The sequence below is a fragment of the Peromyscus eremicus genome, chromosome 5, assembly GCF_949786415.1.
Source record: "Peromyscus eremicus chromosome 5, PerEre_H2_v1, whole genome shotgun sequence".
In the NCBI taxonomy this organism is placed as follows: Eukaryota; Metazoa; Chordata; class Mammalia; order Rodentia; family Cricetidae; genus Peromyscus; species Peromyscus eremicus.
The window spans coordinates 4,979,231-4,997,765 of NC_081420.1; the positions used below are offsets into that span (position 1 = coordinate 4,979,231).

The 18,535-nt window shown below is 43.4% G+C and overlaps 1 protein-coding gene across 2 annotated transcripts in view; it reads right to left on the reverse strand.

Annotated features, from left to right (window-relative positions):
- Ntrk2 (neurotrophic receptor tyrosine kinase 2) overlaps positions 1 to 18,535 on the reverse strand; it is a 341,393-nt gene that overhangs the window by 262,690 nt on the left and 60,168 nt on the right. For both annotated transcript variants that reach the window (XM_059262791.1, XM_059262792.1), the window contains exons 10-11: positions 7,713 to 7,748; positions 5,023 to 5,120 (exon numbers count right to left, since the gene is read on the reverse strand). In XM_059262791.1, the coding sequence (XP_059118774.1) occupies positions 5,023 to 5,120; positions 7,713 to 7,748 (134 nt within the window). The remainder of the gene's footprint in view (positions 1 to 5,022; positions 5,121 to 7,712; positions 7,749 to 18,535) is intronic.

Here is an 18,535-nt window from a genome sequence, read left to right on the forward strand (position 1 = left end):
GCAAAGGAAAGGGGAAGGAGAGGAAAAGGTGATGGATGTAGAAATATTAATATTTTGATGCTAGTGAAAATTACACTGGGTTTGATTTTATTATTCTCATTACTTTTACACATGCTTAAAAGTTGTTCATGGAGAACACCCTTCTTAAGTTAGTGCCACGGCTTGTAGGAGCCAGGGCATGCTGGAAACAGGGTGGTGTTTTGCAGTATGTCCAGCTGGAGATAGACATCACTGATCCGTACACTTTTCTGTGTGGATGATACAGGCCAGAAAATGACTTTTTATGTTTAAAATGGAATTACAAGTTGTGCATTATGCAAGTAGGAAGAGTAGCTGTGTGAATTCTGTCACAATCCTAAGACAGACGACAATGAAAAACTCAGTATTTACTGCCACCACTGTACCTCTGGGTACATTATGATCATCTTGTACTTGAAGGACATAGTGACATTGTAGAAACAAAGATGTGACAGTGTGACACACTGTGTATCGCCTTTATGTTTTGCTTAGTCCGAGTGTCCTAGCTGGCTTTCTGATACTGTCACATGACTAAAAGTAACCCAGGAAGAAAGGATTTATTTCATCTTACAATTTACAGTCCATCATCAAGGGAAGCCAGGCAGGAGCCTGAGGCAGGAACCGTGTGGAGGAACGCTGCTTACTGCCTTGTTCCCCATGGCTTCATCATTTTGCTTTCCTATACATCCCCAAACCACCCACCAACATGGCTCCACACACAATTAATCCACATCAATCATCAATCAAGAAAATGCCCCACAGACATGCCCTCAGGGCCAATCAGATGGAGGCAATCCTTCAATTGAGGGTCTGTCTTTCCAGGTGACTCTAGTTTGTGTCAGGTCACAAAAATTAACCAGCTCATCAAGGTTCAGGGGATTGGCAGACTTCTATTATACTCCAACAGATGGAACAAACTTAGACTCTGCCAGGCACAGAGCCTGTGTAGCAAGAACTCAGCTAAGCAGTGTAAGTTGAAAGCAGCCATAGAAGATGTGAAAACAAATTTACAAGGTCATGTTCTAATAAAGCTTTATTCATTAAAAACTGATGCTGCACTTTGACAGTGCTTATCAACTCCTGTCCTAACTGTCACTAAAAATTTTAAACTCCAAGTGTCATTCACTCTGTGTGATATCCCTTAAAGCAGTATTACTTTTCCCGCTAAGGTAATCATTAATACTCCTTACCAAATTGATCTTGGCTCCTATTTCTCTGGAAAATGCACTCCTTGCCTTCCTTGTGGTTAGGTGCATTCTCAACACTAGTTGAGACTGGTTTTAAGGAAGGGTGGAGAATATCCTTGCCAATCAGAGGTCTTAGTCAAAGGCCATGCTTATCAACAAACGATGGTGCTGTCACTGAAAGACTCTTGGCCCCTTGAGGTTTTGATGGGGGTGGGGAGCTGGGGTGGTCCTACAAGCATTTATTTAGTGGATAAAAGCCAGGAGTCTGCTAGCCATCTGCCATGGCCAGGAAAGAGTCCCTAAATAACTCAGCCCCAAAGCCAACAGTGTCAAGGCTGAGAAACCCTGTTCTACCTGCCTCCACCCCACTGTGAGGAAAATCAACTCTCCAAAGGGCAGCTGTGTGTCAGCCAGGTCCTACAGTCAGGGCGAAGGTGAAGAGACTCCCAACAATCCACATAATGAAGCATGAGAGACATCTTTGTGGTGTTCAGCCACTAAGATGTGGGGATGTTTGTTACTGCAGCATAGCATATGCTGACACTGCAGACTATAGATATTTTAGAGCTGAGTTCTCTGTGAGTGTGAAATTCAGGTGTGCCCCTCTGCTTCTCATAATCGTCATGTTTAATAGCTCTCTGCCTTGTGGTTGTATATCCTCCATGAGTTCATGCAGACAGTGAATTAAGAACAGTAGCTCGGACAGTAAATAACACAATAGTTAAGATGGTGTTAATGATGATACTACCAAAACTAAAACTCATCAAACGTCAATAAACATCCCAAGGTCACAGAGCTTGGAATTGAACCAGTCTGTCCAGCTATTTTAAAAACTGTAATTTATTCACAACCAAGTATATGCTTCACAATGAAGGCAGGGAAATAAAGATTGAAGGCTAATCCCTCCACAGTGTCACTGTCTGGTGTCAGATAAAAACAGCATTAAGTCAGTCACAAAGCTCTGAAAGGGCACTGGCAATGGCAGCATCATGCAAGACTCTGATAAGGGACCCTTCTGCCGCTTTAGCGCTTTTCTGCTCTTCCAGAGACAATCTCAGCAAAACTCTGGGTATAGGGTGAGCCTCACCAGCCTACATGTACTCAGTGACCGCAGTTCCCTCGTGACTGGTGGTGGACAACCTTGTTCTAACCAAATCCATCTCCTTCGAACGTGTCCAACATATGCACACTGCAGGAACTACTCATGTGTTGGTTGATCACTAGCCTTCTTACTCATAAGAAACACTGTCGTGGCATCAGAGAGCTTGTGTTCAAGTTGTCCTTGTTCTATTTAATAGTGACTACAAGGAAAAAACTGATACTATGTTGTTATAATTGTTAGATTCTTATTAGTGTTTGTAATCTCTTACCATGTCTAATTTGTAAACCGAACTTTATTATGGCTATGTATAGGAAAAGCCACTGCCAAGCTTCAAAACTACCTGAAACTTTAAGCATCTGCTGGAGGTTTTAGAACATGTCCTTTTCAGTGAAAAAAAAAAAGTGGCTACTGGGCCAGCCAGGTGACTCAGGGGGTAAAAATACTTGCTTCCTGCAAGCCTGATGGCCTGTGTTTGAACCTTGGAACCACAGTGGGAAGTGGTCCTCCGACCTACACATACACACTGAGGCACATGCATACCCAAACACACACACACACACACCATGCAACTTTATTTAACATACAAATAAAATATCACATTTCAGCACAAATAAAGTATCACCACATTTCCCCCTTTTATTCTAAGGGACCAAGTGCATTACCCTGGCATAACAAGAGTGATGCCAGAATGACTCCATTGCAGAGCTTGCTACTTGCCTCCCCTGCTAAATTGTTTCAATTCTTGTTCTTTGCCAAATGATTTCCTATTTCACCATCTGAAAAACTTGGTAGTGTACCTAAGACACCTAAGCAGAGTGAGTATGCTAACTGCTGCGTGTGGTTGACTCATGATGTTCAAACTGTAACACAGGAAGGCAAAAACAGCAAGCATAACCAATGTTAAAAGCTGCGTTTTCTTCCTGGCAGTGGTGGTGCATGCCTTTAATCCCAGCACTCGGGTGGCAGAGGCAGGTGGATCTCTGAGTTCGAGGCCAGCCTGGGCTACAGAGTGAGTTCTAGGACAGGCAAGGCTACATTAAGAAACCCTGTCTTGAAAAAACAAAACAACAACAATGACAAAAAAGCTGCATTTTCTAACTCAGAGGCATATAGAGACCTCTGTGTGAGCTAAAAGGCCATTTTACGGAATTTTTTTAGATTCCAATTATGTATGGTTTAGACATTTGATGCATAAATAGTCTCTGGTTACAAGGAAGGCCATCAGATTAGAAGAGTTATGTGGCGGCATGCTGACAGGAACGCTGAAGGTATTGTGAAGGCATTGCAACTATAATGGCTACTAGCAACCTAGTCTGATTGACTGACTCATCCACATAAAATAAATTAAAATTTTTGAGCTTCATAGAACTTTCATGTCACAAAGTATTATTCCTCTTTGGATAGTTTTTCAAGTCAGGTTATAAATGTAAGGCCTGACACTGTCTGCAAACCATAATGGGGGAAAACAGTAGCTGATGAGGAACTGCAGCCAGGTCCTGTTCTGCGGAACCTGGGTCAGCTAGCAGCTGAGGCACCAGAAGGGGAGATGGTGGATTCAGGGTTAAAAGAAATCAGAGCTCACAGGACATGTTGTGTGTGAGGAAAACTCAACATGATTCGAAACTGGTCCCACCACAGAGTCCTAGAAACCACAGACCCTTCAATGGCAATTCTCTACAGAATAAGGCTGATCACCTGGGACTATTTCAAGACCTTCATCACCAGCCTGAGCCTTCCAGTGAAGCACCTGCTTCCTGTTTCCCAGTCTGCAAGCTCTTGTTCACACACCCAGTGAATGCCCTTCTCCTCATATCTTCATGCATAAGCCAATCACCCTGCACAGGCCGTGTCCAATACCACTTCATCCCCAGAGTCTCTGTCTGAAAGATGGGCCTGATTTTTTTTTCCCATAACATTCTCCAGAAAAAAAAAAAAAAAAAAACTGGATTTCTGTTTGGCAGACATCCTAAATTTTATTTTTAAAAAATGAAGGAGATAGATGTGAAAGTGTGGTCCCTGAATAGAAGTGTTGTGATTCACTATGAATGATTTCCTAGTAATCCAATTGTAAAGGATAGATATTTAAACAGAATTAACTGTTAAAAAGTGGTTTACTATGGGGCTGAGAGATGGCTCCACAGGTAAGAACACCAGCTGCTCTTCAAAAGACCAGCCTTCAATGCCCAGCACCCACATCAGGTGGCTTAGCACTGGGAAATCTTACTCTCTCTTCTGGCCTCCATTTTCTCCTGGCTTTTGCAGGTATACATTCACACAGCCATAGAAATAAAATGAACATATGATTCTGAGGATGGAGGAAGAAGACCTGAGTCTAGTTCCCAACACCCAGATGGCCACAAACAACCTTCTGTAACTCCAGTCCAGAGGACCTGAGGATCTGATGCCCTCTTCTGGTCTCCTCTGGCACTGCACACACACAGTGCACAGCTACACACTCAAAGTACCCATACACATAAAATTAAAAAAAATAAGAAAAATTAAATATGTGGTGCACTACCAGAAAAGCACATGTCAGAGGCTGCATGATCTCTATATCACTGTTTCTGGGTCTTTCTAGTAGACCCTCCAATCTTTGATGGCCTGCTCACATCTGAATGATAACCATGTCTTATGGAGAAAGTGGCAATTCCTCCAGCATATGAGCATCCAGAATTGTCAGAACCAACCCAGGAGGCAGCTATTTACCCCACTCACCGAGAGATGCTCCGGATTGGTTTCCCCAGCAACATCTGTGGAAGGGATTTCATTGCTTTTGTTTGTAGTATCCCCGATGTCAGTTGCTGCAGTCCAGTCTTCAGTTGGAGACAAGAGAAAGAGGAGGAATATGAAGTCATCGGCTGCTGACATGCACAGGGCCACAGTGAGACCCAGCACAAGGCAAGACAGATCCAGAGAGTCCTAATCACTGGCAGGACAGCCTGGCTGTGCAGGAATGTGGCTGGCTGCTCGGTTCAATGAATGATGGGGATGGAACTGCACAAAACCAATATAGTGTCCAGTTTCCATCTCTCCATCACTGTTCTACTGGTCGTTCTAAACCCGCTTTAAGATTTCTCCTTTGCTCTTAGGGAAGCATCCCTTTATTAATGCCATCTTTAAAACAACCAAGAAAAGGAGCCATGGACATTTTTCACATGAAAATCTTTGGAGGGCAGATCTGGCTGTCAGTTTTAAAGCTGCGGAATGTCAGCAGGAGAGTGAAATGATGAGGCTTATGCCGCGTGGAAAGAAGCAGTCAGAGCCACACAATAACCCAGATTGTAAGAAAACACTGGTTTCTGAGCAGGAGCATCTCATTGGAGAACAGGACAAGGGCTTAAGATGCAGCCTGGTGTGAGCATCAGTGTAGAACTTGGGTCCACAAAGGAATTTTTAGAAGGAGCACAGAAACACCAATATTCCATAATGAATAAGCCAACAATAATTAGTCACACAGATATGTCTTTGTTGCCATAAATCTCAAAGTTGGTTGGCATGTTCTAGATCAGTTTTAGTTTACATGGACTAGGTGACTAATTTTCACAAAGTAATCAAAGTATTTGTTCTTAATATTACCCATCACGGAAAATTCTTAGCAAACCAACTGCAGACATGTTGCTTGTAAGTATCTGTGTTTCAGCTCTAACTAGGAACAGTGCCCCTCATTTTCATCCGGCAAAAGACACTTCATTAACTCAGCCCCAGCCTAATTCCCCTTGGTAGGATCATCGTGCTGGCTTCAGGGCAAACAATTCAAATTACATTTTTATTAACAGCATGTTCCTTTGAATGTGAGTGAAAAAAATAACAGAAAAAGCACTTATTTTCTTTGTTTGTTGTTGTATTCTTAATGCCAAAACTCGGATTTTAACAATGTTTATTTGGAATATCTTAAAACTCACTGATTTCAAACATAAGCACACATCATTTATTTACTAATTTTTCTTTGTAGTATAGCCAAGTAGCCAGGCAAAATTTAGACCATTTTAAATGTCTTTAGTTTAAACCATGACATCTTAGCCAAAATGCCCAAAGTGGGAGCCGAGGCCACTGGGAAGGTGACATTTTTAAAGTTTTAAAGTTCTGAAAAATTCAAAACATAATTTTAAACTGTAAAAAAAAAATCATTGTTCAAACCTCATGCTGTATGGGATAATCTGAGACATGTTTTTCTTAAACTCCTAGCATGTTGAATAAAAAAATACATATTCAAATCACCTACACAAGAATTAATCAAGCCACAACTTGGATGAAATATAGATTAGCATGCATACACAGAGAAAGGCAACATGATTCCCAGTTAAAATTAGCAGGAGTTAAATACACATGTAATAAGCATACGATGGTCTATAGCTCATCCAATGGAGATCTTCTTTGCATAGTACACACTGAATATGATCATTGTTTATGAAGGGCATGCTATAGACCCAAACAGGAACGTAAGTGAAAAGTTAAAGAACAAAGGACTTTTAAAAATATAACATTCTAACTAATCTAATTTTAATCATTTTTAATTTGAGTCCCAATCTTGAAACTAAGTCTGTCACTTCTCTAAATTCGGAGGCTTTGTGATCACAGTGGTGGTCTGGGAATCTGCACTAAAGAGTTTATACCCATCAATCAATGCATCCTTGGCACTTAGTCAAAAAGTAGAGTAGGGATGAGCAGCTAAGCACCATTCACACAGCTTTTGGATTCCTCCTCTTCCACGTTCCTAAAAGGACTTCACTTTTTTTAGGTTTTTAAGCCCCTCCATTCCCAGGGAAACTAGTCTGCCCTCCAGGGATGGGTCTAGTAAGTCAAGACTATGTAATCCTGCTTCTCAGTAAGGAAGGTTAGATGGACCATGGCTGGGTCAGTCCCTCCAAAGCATCATCAGCTCACACCACAGAGGAAACCAGTCCCCAGCAAAGCTGGTCAGTGGATGGTAAAATGTGGAGCAGAGACAATGAGTCTTGACGACACAGCCCAGTGGCTGGCCGAGCTGTTCCAGGGATGCCCTCCCTTTAAAGCTCTGTCCATGAGCGGCCTTCTGCATTATACAAGAAACAATTTCATATGTGTTTCCTGTCATGGCCGGAAGGTGATCCACCTCCCTTCCCTTGGTTATCATGGCTTTTAAACAGGTAATTAGTTTTCAATTACGGAAACAAAATGTCTGTAAGAGCAGAATGGATTTACTACTTCCAAGAAGAGAGCTTGGGAGAGAAAGTGCTATTTACAGGCACTGCATGTACCAAGGGGAAAGAGCCATCAATACTGGGTGATACTTGAGATGTTGTTTTGGCCCATGTAGCACTTAAAAATGTGTATTTAACTCAGCTTACAGGCCTTTTTTTAGCTGGTTTATTTCATTATACACAAACATTTTGAAAAAATACAGAGTGAAGAAACATGATAGCTACCTTCATAGAGATCTTCAGGATAATTTGGGTTTGTCTCTGAAAAGCAAAGGACATTAAAGAGCTGTAAGTACATTTTAGAGTTAAACACTGCTTAGCTTTACCAAGTAAAATATGTTACCTATACCCTGAAGTTTTTATAGCCAGATAGACTGTCTCGAAGAACAAGTACATAAGAGCTGGGGTTCTGACCTCCCTATAGATAAAGCTCTTTCCTCCTTCCTCCAATTCTATACCACAAAATCAAAAAAGTGAGAAATCACTTTGTAAAAAATTAGTTCATTTTGGCCATTTCTCCTGCACTATTTCCATTATACAGTTGGCTATATGAACCATAGTTTGGCTATTTTTATTTCAAAGATGGTAATTTTCATAGCACTTCTATTATTCTCTGATGGTCGAGAGTTACTGTCAGGTCATATATCCCAGAACCATTTCCATCTGGGTCATGTCATCAGCCTTGTGGGAACGCTTTTTTTTTCTACCCTCCTCTCCAGGAACAAGGACAAGTCTAGGGTTTCTTTATCCTAACAACACAGAAACATAAAATATATTCCCCAACCAAAGTCATTGACTAGTATGAGATTATAAATAAATTTTCAAGCACATATAAATACAAACATATAACAGATTTCTCATTTGCATGGTTGTGAAATCACCAATTTGATCAAAATATCTGTGAGCACAGCTACCTGGGTCTGTAAGAAAGTGAGCTTGGAAATAAACTTCATCCTAACATTTAAGTGATTGCAAAATTAATCCCCTCAGTGCCTCCTTACACTTTTAGCCTCTGCCTATCAACAGGAAAACTTCTGGCCATAAAGCTTACTCAGTTTTCATTTCACTTTTGAGCCCCTAGCAGAAAAATAACATCAAAACAAAGTGAGAAATGCCAGTTTTCAGTTCACAAGTTCTCCAGTGAATAATAACTAAGGCTGGTCTAAATGAATAACCGACTGAAAATGGCCCTCGTGTTCAAATTAGAATTGTAGCATACTTCAGTATGAGTATTTCTGTTTTCCAGAGGAGGAATTAAATGGGTGGCTATGTGCTTCAAGTCAAGGACGCTGCCTTTGACTCACAGTGCACCTTTCTATGCACCCGTCACTGGAGTCTGTGTGAACAGCAATACCCACAAATGCACAGCATACAAACCCTGCAGCCACCTATGGCCACACTGTGTTAATTCACATAAAATCAATCATTCAAGAAAATTTCAATTACATTTTGATGACTTTTATCACTGCCAATATCATTTTGAAGTAGTTTTGAAATAAACTCAAAATATCTCTCCTTAGAATTACAATACCATGTAAAGGGGTGGCTTGTGGGCTGCCCTGCAGGCAGTCTGGGGTCATCTGGTGACTTGAGCAGTGAGAAGTCCCAGAGTGGCACCTCCTGAGGTCATTTGTAAGACATCCACTGATCCTCTCGAGCCTTTTCCCTTTGGAGAGACCTCACACCAAATGCTGTCCTCCACAGTGATACTTTTGACTCCCTGCTGGGGAAAAGTTCCACAGCTCCGAGGGAGCAAGTCATCTTTCAAGCTGCTCCTCCAGCTATTTTCTCAGATCCTCCCCCCTCTGCTGTCTTCTCACTGTCCTCTCAACACACAGTCTGAGTCTGTTAGGGCCTCTGCCCTCTAGATGTCACTTTGTGTGCCCGTGATTCTTCTTTCAATCTGCCCCTAAACCCTTTTCCAAGCCCTACTCATCCTTTTCCTACATCTGCCAACCCAGCATGGCTGTAGAACCACCCTAAGCACACTCAAGCCAAGACTCCAAAGTGAGACAAGAAAAAAGCAAGGACCAGACTACCCAGACTCTCACAGGAGAAGAGTCTTGGGTCAGAGTCCCCAGACCAGAGGAAACAAAACAATTCTATTCCTGTATGGATGCAAGAGTCTGAGATTTCTAATTTCAAACTCTTATTAATGGGTCAAAGAATGTGAGATATCTTGTTTCATACTCACCAATTTGGTTTATAACTTTGTAGTGTCCCATTGTAAGTAGGAAAAACAGAGTTTGTACTGGGATTATGAACCATCCCAGATAAACATGAGTGAGGGACATGCCTAAGATAATGGACTTTCAGTTTCAAAGCTAGAGAGGTCCCAGACAAATGCATATAGTTCACCCAGGACCGAGGTTTCTCCCTAGATATGGGACTCGTTTTGGGAATGCTGGGAGCAGTTAATGTCCTTGTATGTTCTCAAATCCTTATGGATCCCACAAATGGGAGAGGTGGTGTAGGTGGAAGTTTCTGTTCCATGCGGTCCTGCAGCAGTTCAGTCCCAAATAAAGACACAGAGGCTTGTATTAATTATAAACTGTTTGGCCTATTGCTCAGGCTGACAACTAACTAGCTCTTCCTCTTAAATTAACCCATAGTTCTTGTCTATGTTTAGCCACATGGCTTGGTACCTTTTCTCAGCTCAGCATTCTCATCTTGCTTCCTCTGCGTCGGGCTGGTGACTCCGGCTCTCTTTTCCTCTTCCCAGAATTCTCCTAATCTGGTCACCCCACCTACACTTCCTGCCTGGCTACTGGTCAATCAGCATTTTATTAAACCAATAGGAGTGACAAATCTTTACAGTGTACAAGAGCATTGTCCCACAGCAAGGTGGGATTATAATACCATTTAATTTTACACCTAAAGCTCCATTTTTAAAAAGGTAGAATTCTGAGTCATGTTTACTTGGACCATAAATTTCAATGGCCTCCATCACTACAAGTGGCATCCAGATGTGATGTGATAAACCTCATGACAGAAGGGGGCACCACCAAACACTCTCACACATGGGGCACCACCAAACACTCTCACACATGGGGCACCACCAAACACTCTCACACATGGGGCACCACCAAACACTCTCACACATGGAACACCACCAAACACTCTCACATGGGACACCACCAAACACTCTCACACATGGGAACATCACCAAACACTCTCACACATGGTAACACCAAACACTCTCACACATGGGAACACCAAACACTCTCACACATGGGAACACCAAACACTCTCACACATGGGAACATCACCAAACACTCTCACACATGGGACACCACCAAACACTCTCACACATGGGGCACCACCAAACACTCTCATACATGGAACACCACCAAACACTCTCACACATGGGAACACCACCAAACACTCTCACACATGGGACACCACCAAACACTCTCATACACGGGGCACCACCAAACACTCTCACACATGGGAACATCACCAAACACTCTCACACATGGGAACACCACCAAACACTCCTCACACAAAGTGCTTAGGAAGATCCAAGAACATGAAATAAATTCAACAAAGCAGATTTTGGATATAGGAAAAGTAGGATTTCATGTAGGATCATAAATAAACAGGTTAGATCACAACCTAGAAGATGGTGCATTTTTCCAGACTCATGATCCTTCATCATGTCCTTGCCACCAAGATCAACCACAAAACAAGCAGGCCACATTCGAACTTGCTGAAAACAGTATTCTTGTTCCAACTGCCTTCTTCCACATCCAAGAGACCTGTCACTGCTCTTCCACTGTCAGTCATAAAGCTCGGGGTGAGATGATGGTCCCGGCAATGAGAGTGCGCAGGAGCAACATCACCACTTTGGTTGATGTTGTAACCAGACCTAGTGAGTCACATTCCACAGCACAGAAGTGGCTCAGGCTGGGCACATGGGGCACACATGGACTCAAGTTCATGAAAATAAGTTAACAATTGTCTTTACACTTCTGGCAATGGACAAATATTGAAAATATTCAATATTTTTTTCCTCTTACGAGATAGAGTCTCACTGTGTATCTCTGACTGGCTTGGAACTTGCTAGGTAGGCCAGACTGACCTTAAACTCACAGGTGCTGGAATTAAAGGCATGCACCACCACACCTGGATATCCAACTATTTTAAAGTCTATTTTCTAACTGGTTCCTTTTACTGAAATCTAAATAATGTTCATTCTATACTCTTACATACAGTTTGCAATGGTAAAGTTGGGGACTGCTGTGGACACTCAGCACTGGTAGATAAATGAGGCAAGACAAGCATGAGAAAACAATTCCACCAAGAGAGAATGAATGAGAGATGAATGAAGAGCATCGGACCCAAGTCACAGCCTTGCGATGGGATTGGAGAAGCATCTTGTGGTATCTTTGATCATATCCTGGTCCAGCCCATCAAGTGGGAAATGCCCCGATTCATATAGCACATGTGCTTCAAGGTCCAACATGGAAATATGGAAATCCAGGCACCTCCTCATTGCACCCTAGAGTTCTGTGTACATAGCAGCTGTTTCTTTCCTCTGCAGCCACTCCCATAGCTCCACGGTCAGATGCCAGTATCACAGCCAAAAGAAACCGAGGACCAGGGACAAGCTGAGATCCTGGCTGAGTGCTGGTTCCTAAAGAGCATTCTCAGGTGCTGTGGGCATGTTCACTTTGACTTGAGGGATTGCTATCAGAAGTTATAGGAAGAGATCAGAGGACCAGGGTGGCCTGAACTTACAAAGGGTAAGTTGGCTGTATGAAGGCCACAGACACATGCCATCAAAGCTCCAGAATAAACTGGAAGTGCCTGTGCCTACAGAAGATGGTGCTCAGGGCATGAGGCTTGCAAATGGCCAAGATCAAATCATGGTTTTTCTTTCTTGACTCTATCAAGCTAAAACACTTACCAACACCCTCATTACATGTTATATGACCTAAAGTTCCTGCCTTCTCTCTCTCATTTTGTGTATCATTTTTCCCTTTGAGTTTTTTAGGGTTTTTTTTTGGGGGGGGGGCGGGTTGTTGAGGTGGTGTCTCACTCACGCAGGCCTTGCACGTGCAGTGATCATCCAGCCTCCGTCTCCTAACACTAGAATTATAGGTGTGCACACCAGCACTCTCAGCTCCATTTTAGCTTCCAGTATCAACCACACCTCATGAGTAAATCTTTGGGCTTTTGGAAATCTGTCAGAATAAATTATTTTGACTTGTTAAACTGCAAGATTCTAACGTTCAGTAGAAACCTAGTCTCAGAGGGTAAGAAAATAAACACGGGAGAGAGAAGTAGCATGAAATCAGCCGTCTTGTGTTCTGCACCAAGATGAAAACTGCAGCCGGGGCCGGGAGGACACGAGCTTCCTTCTTCTAAGCCATTGTCTCTCCAACACCCTTAATTTTAAGATTTATTTACTTGTTACATGTCTTAGCGTTTTGCCTACGTTCGTGTCTGTGCGCCACGTCAGTACTGTGCCTGTGGAGGTCAGTGGAGGGCGTCGGATCCCCTGAAACTGGTGTTACAGATGGTTGTAAGCCACATTGTGGGTACTGAGAACTGAACCTGGGTCCTCTGCAAGAGTCATACATGCTTTTACCTGCTGAGTCATCCATGCTTTTACCTGCTGAGTCATCCATGCTTTTACCTGCTGAGTCATCCATGCTTTTACCTGCTGAGTCATCCATGCTTTTACCTGCTGAGTCATCCATGCTTTTACCTGCTGAGTCATCCATGCTTTTACCTGCTGAGTCATCCATGCTTTTACCTGCTGAGTCATCCATGCTTTTACCTGCTGAGTCATCCATGCTTTTACCTGCTGAGTCATCCATGCTTTTACCTGCTGAGTCATCCATGCTTTTACCGCTGAGTCATCCATGCTTTTACCTGCTGAGTCATACATGCTTTTACCTGCTGAGTCATACATGCTTTTACCTGCTGAGTCATCCATGCTTTTACCTGCTGAGTCATACATGCTTTTACCTGCTGAGTCATCCATGCTTTTACCTGCTGAGTCATCCATGCTTTTACCTGCTGAGTCATCCATGCTTTTACCTGCTGAGTCATACATGCTTTTACCTGCTGAGTCATCCATGCTTTTACCTGCTGAGTCATACATGCTTTTACCTGCTGAGTCATCCATGCTTTTACCTGCTGAGTCATCCATGCTTTTACCTGCTGAGTCATCCATGCTTTTACCTGCTGAGTCATCCATGCTTTTACCTGCTGAGTCATCCATGCTTTTACCTGCTGAGCTGTCTCTCCAGCCCCTCAAATACTCTTCAAACAAGTCTTTTCCTTTCATTTTATTTTGCAGACTCTGCGATCTTTAAAAATATTCCAAAGAATCTCGTGTGATAAGAAGAGCAAAACACGTATTCTTTTCTAGTGGGAGTCCTTGCTTTAGATCAGCAGTTTTCTGACTCTGACAGCCGGGCCGCCCTCCTCAGAGGAGGCTGAGCCCAGAGTCTGAGGACACGAGGGTTTACTCCTTTCTCAGCCACCAGTTTGCTGAGAGCATCGAATCTCCTCTTTCCTGTAAGAACAGGGTCTTCCACAGGAAGGGAGGGTAGGAGCATGGCTGTGGAAAGCTCTCCGGAGCCTCTAAAGGTGTAAGCAATTAATCTTACAACTCTGGAGATGCAAAGAATTGTAACGATGAAGCTTAACTATCATGGTTATCACATGCTTGTGCCTAAACCATATTCTTGATTTCTTTTGGCAGGAAAGTATGTGGAGCTCTGCACTTTCAGCCCCAGGACAAGAAATGGGTCCTGATTTATGGCCTAAGGAAACAGCACGACTTTGCATTCTACTCTTCCTAACTTTGAGAGACACTTACTCAGTGCGTTCCTGGGCCTAAACACAGCATACCTACATCTGCTGCTTTGGGGCCTTCTAAGCACTGTGGAGTACCAGTTCACCCCATCTCATGAATCTTTTGACAAAACAGCACTGGAAGAAACTGTGGGAAAACACTTCCAATATTTATAGTTTGTCCCTGACATGCATTTTGCATAAGAGACAACTGCTTCCGAATCAGGGAGCAGAAGTCACTAACTCCCACTGCCGTGTGAATGAGCATTCTGAGCTGTGACATTCTTCCTGAATGAGTGGGCCAGAGAATTGCAAGCTTTGAAAACAGGAGAGTCACCAGCTAGTGCTCTGACAAAGTCTGCTGAACTTACTAAATTTCTTTTGTAATGACGTGGATGAGATGATGGGTGAGATGACTTTCACTCAGTCGGCGTGCTCACGCTCAAGAAACACCTGACCTTCACTGTTCTCAGAATTTTTGCTATTTAGTCGGAAGCTACTCACAACAGGTCCAAATTCCTTCCTTGTGGCAAAAGGAAAGTTATTTTTCCATTAGTTTTTGTTTCAAGGCTTCCCTAAAAAGAAACCCATGTTACTTCTAGTCTCTATTCTGTCTCCGTGCACATCCGGCCACTCATAAAGAGATTTTTCTATATGTGGGATTGAATTCCAATGACACCCACATGCGGGATCAAGTTCACCTGAGATGAGTCTTTATTTCAGGCCTGTAAGCTAAATAGGATACACCAGAGTCAGGGAGGCGCCTCAGCTAACCCCTTGCTGGAGATACATGTGTCTGTAGGTCTCCACTTTGCTCCCCATTCTAAAGCCTTCATGACCATCCGTGGAATTTATCCTGCTTACTGCAAACCCAATCATAGGACATTTTAATCAGTATTACAATTGGCTATCCTGGATGAATCAGTGGAATTTTCTGGCAGGATGTTTGAATAGCTCCTCCCATAGATCCTTTTGAAGCATCGTCACTACTCAAGGAGGGGTCTATGAACCAGCAGTGTCAGGAGCTCATTAGCAACGCAACACAGGACATGGGCCCCTTTCCGTATCCCTTTACTCACAGCTGCAGTTTAGCGGGATCCCCAAGGGTTTAGCACACAGAGTAAGTTTGGGAAATCCTAGTCTATACCTTGCAAAGTTTTACTGGAGTCAACAGGTACTAGTGGGCATCATACCCAACAATTTTTCAATAAAACAAAGCAATAGCTAGATACCCAAATACTGAGAGCAAAGTCTCTCTGGCCACAGCTGCAAAAAAAAAAAAAATGTTATAAGAATATGAAGTGGGTTCTGCTTCCAGTGGCATATGTCTGTGCCCCACTCCAAAAAGGAATACATAAAGGGAACAACCTCAGACATCACAAGGAGTTCCTCCTCACCCATCCTTTTTAAGAGATAAATGTTGAAGATATGTTCTCTTTAAATGGTAGATTCTAGAGCGCTTACACAGTAAAGTGGCCAAGTCCCATTGAGCCCAAGCTTCTGAACAAAGAGGGAGGGAAGACCCAGTGTGCAACAGAAGCATTTGAGGGCAGAGTTTTCCCCCAGTCGCGCCAGCAGAAGTGAGAAGCATGAGCCTCCGCTCTCTATGCTCAGTGCCCAGCTGAAGGGGGACAAGTGCCTGCCTCTTGGCTGTTAGGTACAGCACCAGACCCTCAGACATGCATGGCTCCGAGGCTGCCTTCTAAGTAGCTACTAAAACCTTCCCCTGCAGATAGAGAGAAAGTCACATTCTGGTATAAAAAACAAATTGCTCTAAGCTATCTAATTGGTCAATTCTGGCTCAGATATGGGAATAAAGTCAGATGAGAAACCCTAACTCAGTTTCTCCTCCATGCCAAAGCACCCTTTTGGCAGAGCACAAACTAAACTTAAGATCTCAAATTCAGACACCAGGTCTGAAGAAATCAGTCTAGAGGGACGTCAGGAACAGGAGTTGGTCAGAGGTTCAAATCATATCTCAAAGGTCCCATCTACCCCGCTTGCTATTCTCAGATCAGTGGCTTTCATCAAAGGGAAGTAGTCAAGAAATTCCTTTGTTCTCATCACCTATACTTCTACATATCTTCAGCAAGTCCTGCCAAATACTGGGATGTCAAAGTTTCTCGGTTAGAGCCAGGATAAAGGCATCCACAGAGAGAAGCTGGGGAAGCAACCAAAGGTTGGGACTTTCACTTACTGCTGACCGATGGTTTGAGCACTTTCTTTTATGGAGACAAGTGGCTGCTACCACCGTCCTAAGAAGTCACTGTATCTGCATTGTTTCTCAGACCTCCAGAGAGAGCTAACAGGTTGTTCGAACTTGCCCAGATTCTACCGCAAGGCAATGGGAAAACAGTCTTTTGGCTTTAGTAACTAGCATCAAAGTGAATGTGAGGCACTCAGAGGCAGAATTCACAGAGAAACTGGCTAAAAACTGTACCTGGGTCATCCAGCTCACCTTCTGGTGATAAGTGGTTCCAGGTGGAAGAACAAGGAAGGAATTACTAAAGGTTCTTCAGGAAGTGCTGTGAACTGCTCTCACCCACTAGTTCCTCACAGAACCACTCTGAGGGTATCCATTGTGTTCCCTAGAAGAGGCAGGCATAGAGGACCAGGCCTGACAATGGCCATGGGTGTGAGTAGCATTTGCTTCAACCTGTACTCCTCAAGGAGTTGGCTTCAGGGATCTCAGGTATTCCCCTTGGACCATATGGCACCAACAAGGGAAAGTCTCTGTGGGAACTCTCATGTCCTAAGCTACCTGGAAATACAGAAGGACCCCAATAATGTGAAGCTCCTTGTGGAAAAGGGAGTTAATCTTGCTAGTAAAAGTAGAGATGTGTTTGCTCCTGTCATGAGGACTACAGAAAAAAGATTTTGCAAGAACACACAAAGGCATCTGGGAACAAAGTCCACTGATGCCCTGGAACATTATCAAGTCTAAGGTCACCAAGCGACTGTCCTCCTTCTCTGTATCACTCCACCCACCTGGGGAACAAGAGGGCTAAAGCCTCAGGAAATTCCAGTGCTGTGGGGTGTTCTATATGTTAAATGTGTTGCTCTGATTGGGTAATAAATAAAACACTGATTGGCCAGTAGCCAGGCAGGATGTATAGGCAGGACAAGGAAAGAGGAGAATTCTGAGAAGTGGAAGGCTGAGGCAGAGAGATGCTGCCAGCGCTCCATGAGAAGATGTTAAGATACTGGTAAGCCACAAGTCACATGGCAACTTACAGATTAATAGAAATGTGTTAATTTAAGATATAAGAACAGTTAGCAAGAAGCCTGCCACGGCCATACAGTTTATAAGTAATATAAGTCTCTGTGTTTACTTGGTTGGGTCTGAGCGGCTGCGGGACTGGTGGGTGAGAGAGATTTGTCCTGACTGTGGGTCAGGCAGGACCAGAAAAAAAAAAAAAAAAAAAAAAAAACTCTAGCTACATTCCAGGTCTAACCCCCAGTTGAACTTAGGCAAAAAGGAAGGGAACCTGGCCATGATATCAAACCCAGTCTTAATTTCTACCCCTGAAGTGATAAACTATTTTTAAATTTATCTTCATGTGTATGGGTGTTTTGCCTGCATGTATGTCTGCCATATCCATGCTTGCTGCTCATAAAGGCCAAAGAGGGCATAGGATCCCCTGGAATGGGAGTTACTGACAGTTGTGAGCCACCACGTGGGCGCTAGGAATAGAACCCGTGTCTTCTGGTATAGCAGCCAGTTCTCTTAACTGCGGAGCCATCTCTCCAGACCATAGCAAACTGGTTCTTAACAGGAATTCTTGCCGTGACCCACTCGGGAGCAGATAGCTCAGGGTTCTCCTGAAGATCAGGTGCTTACCCTTGGTCTTAAAAAGAGAAATGCCAAAGGCTAGCCTGAGAACCACTAAGTCAGAACTGCTAGGTCAAGCCTCAGGAACAGTCACTAAACTGAACTAAGGCAGAAATACTGCTTGAAAGTCCCCAGTTGACTCTAACACACAGCAAGACCACCATGCAGGAGTCAAGGACGACTGCTCCTAGAAGGTGATTTTACAGGGACAGTGAAAACCAAAGATGAGATAAAATTAGCATGATTTCCAGAAGCTGTGCTCCTCAGTGCACTAGACAGACAAACACTGTAGCTCTCTCGATTTCATTCAGCAGCTGGCAGCTGCATCTTCCACTTTGAACACAGGCCAAACTAGCCAGAACTGGGCTCAGTTCTTAAAGGCAGGACCCAAAATGGCCGAGTGCAA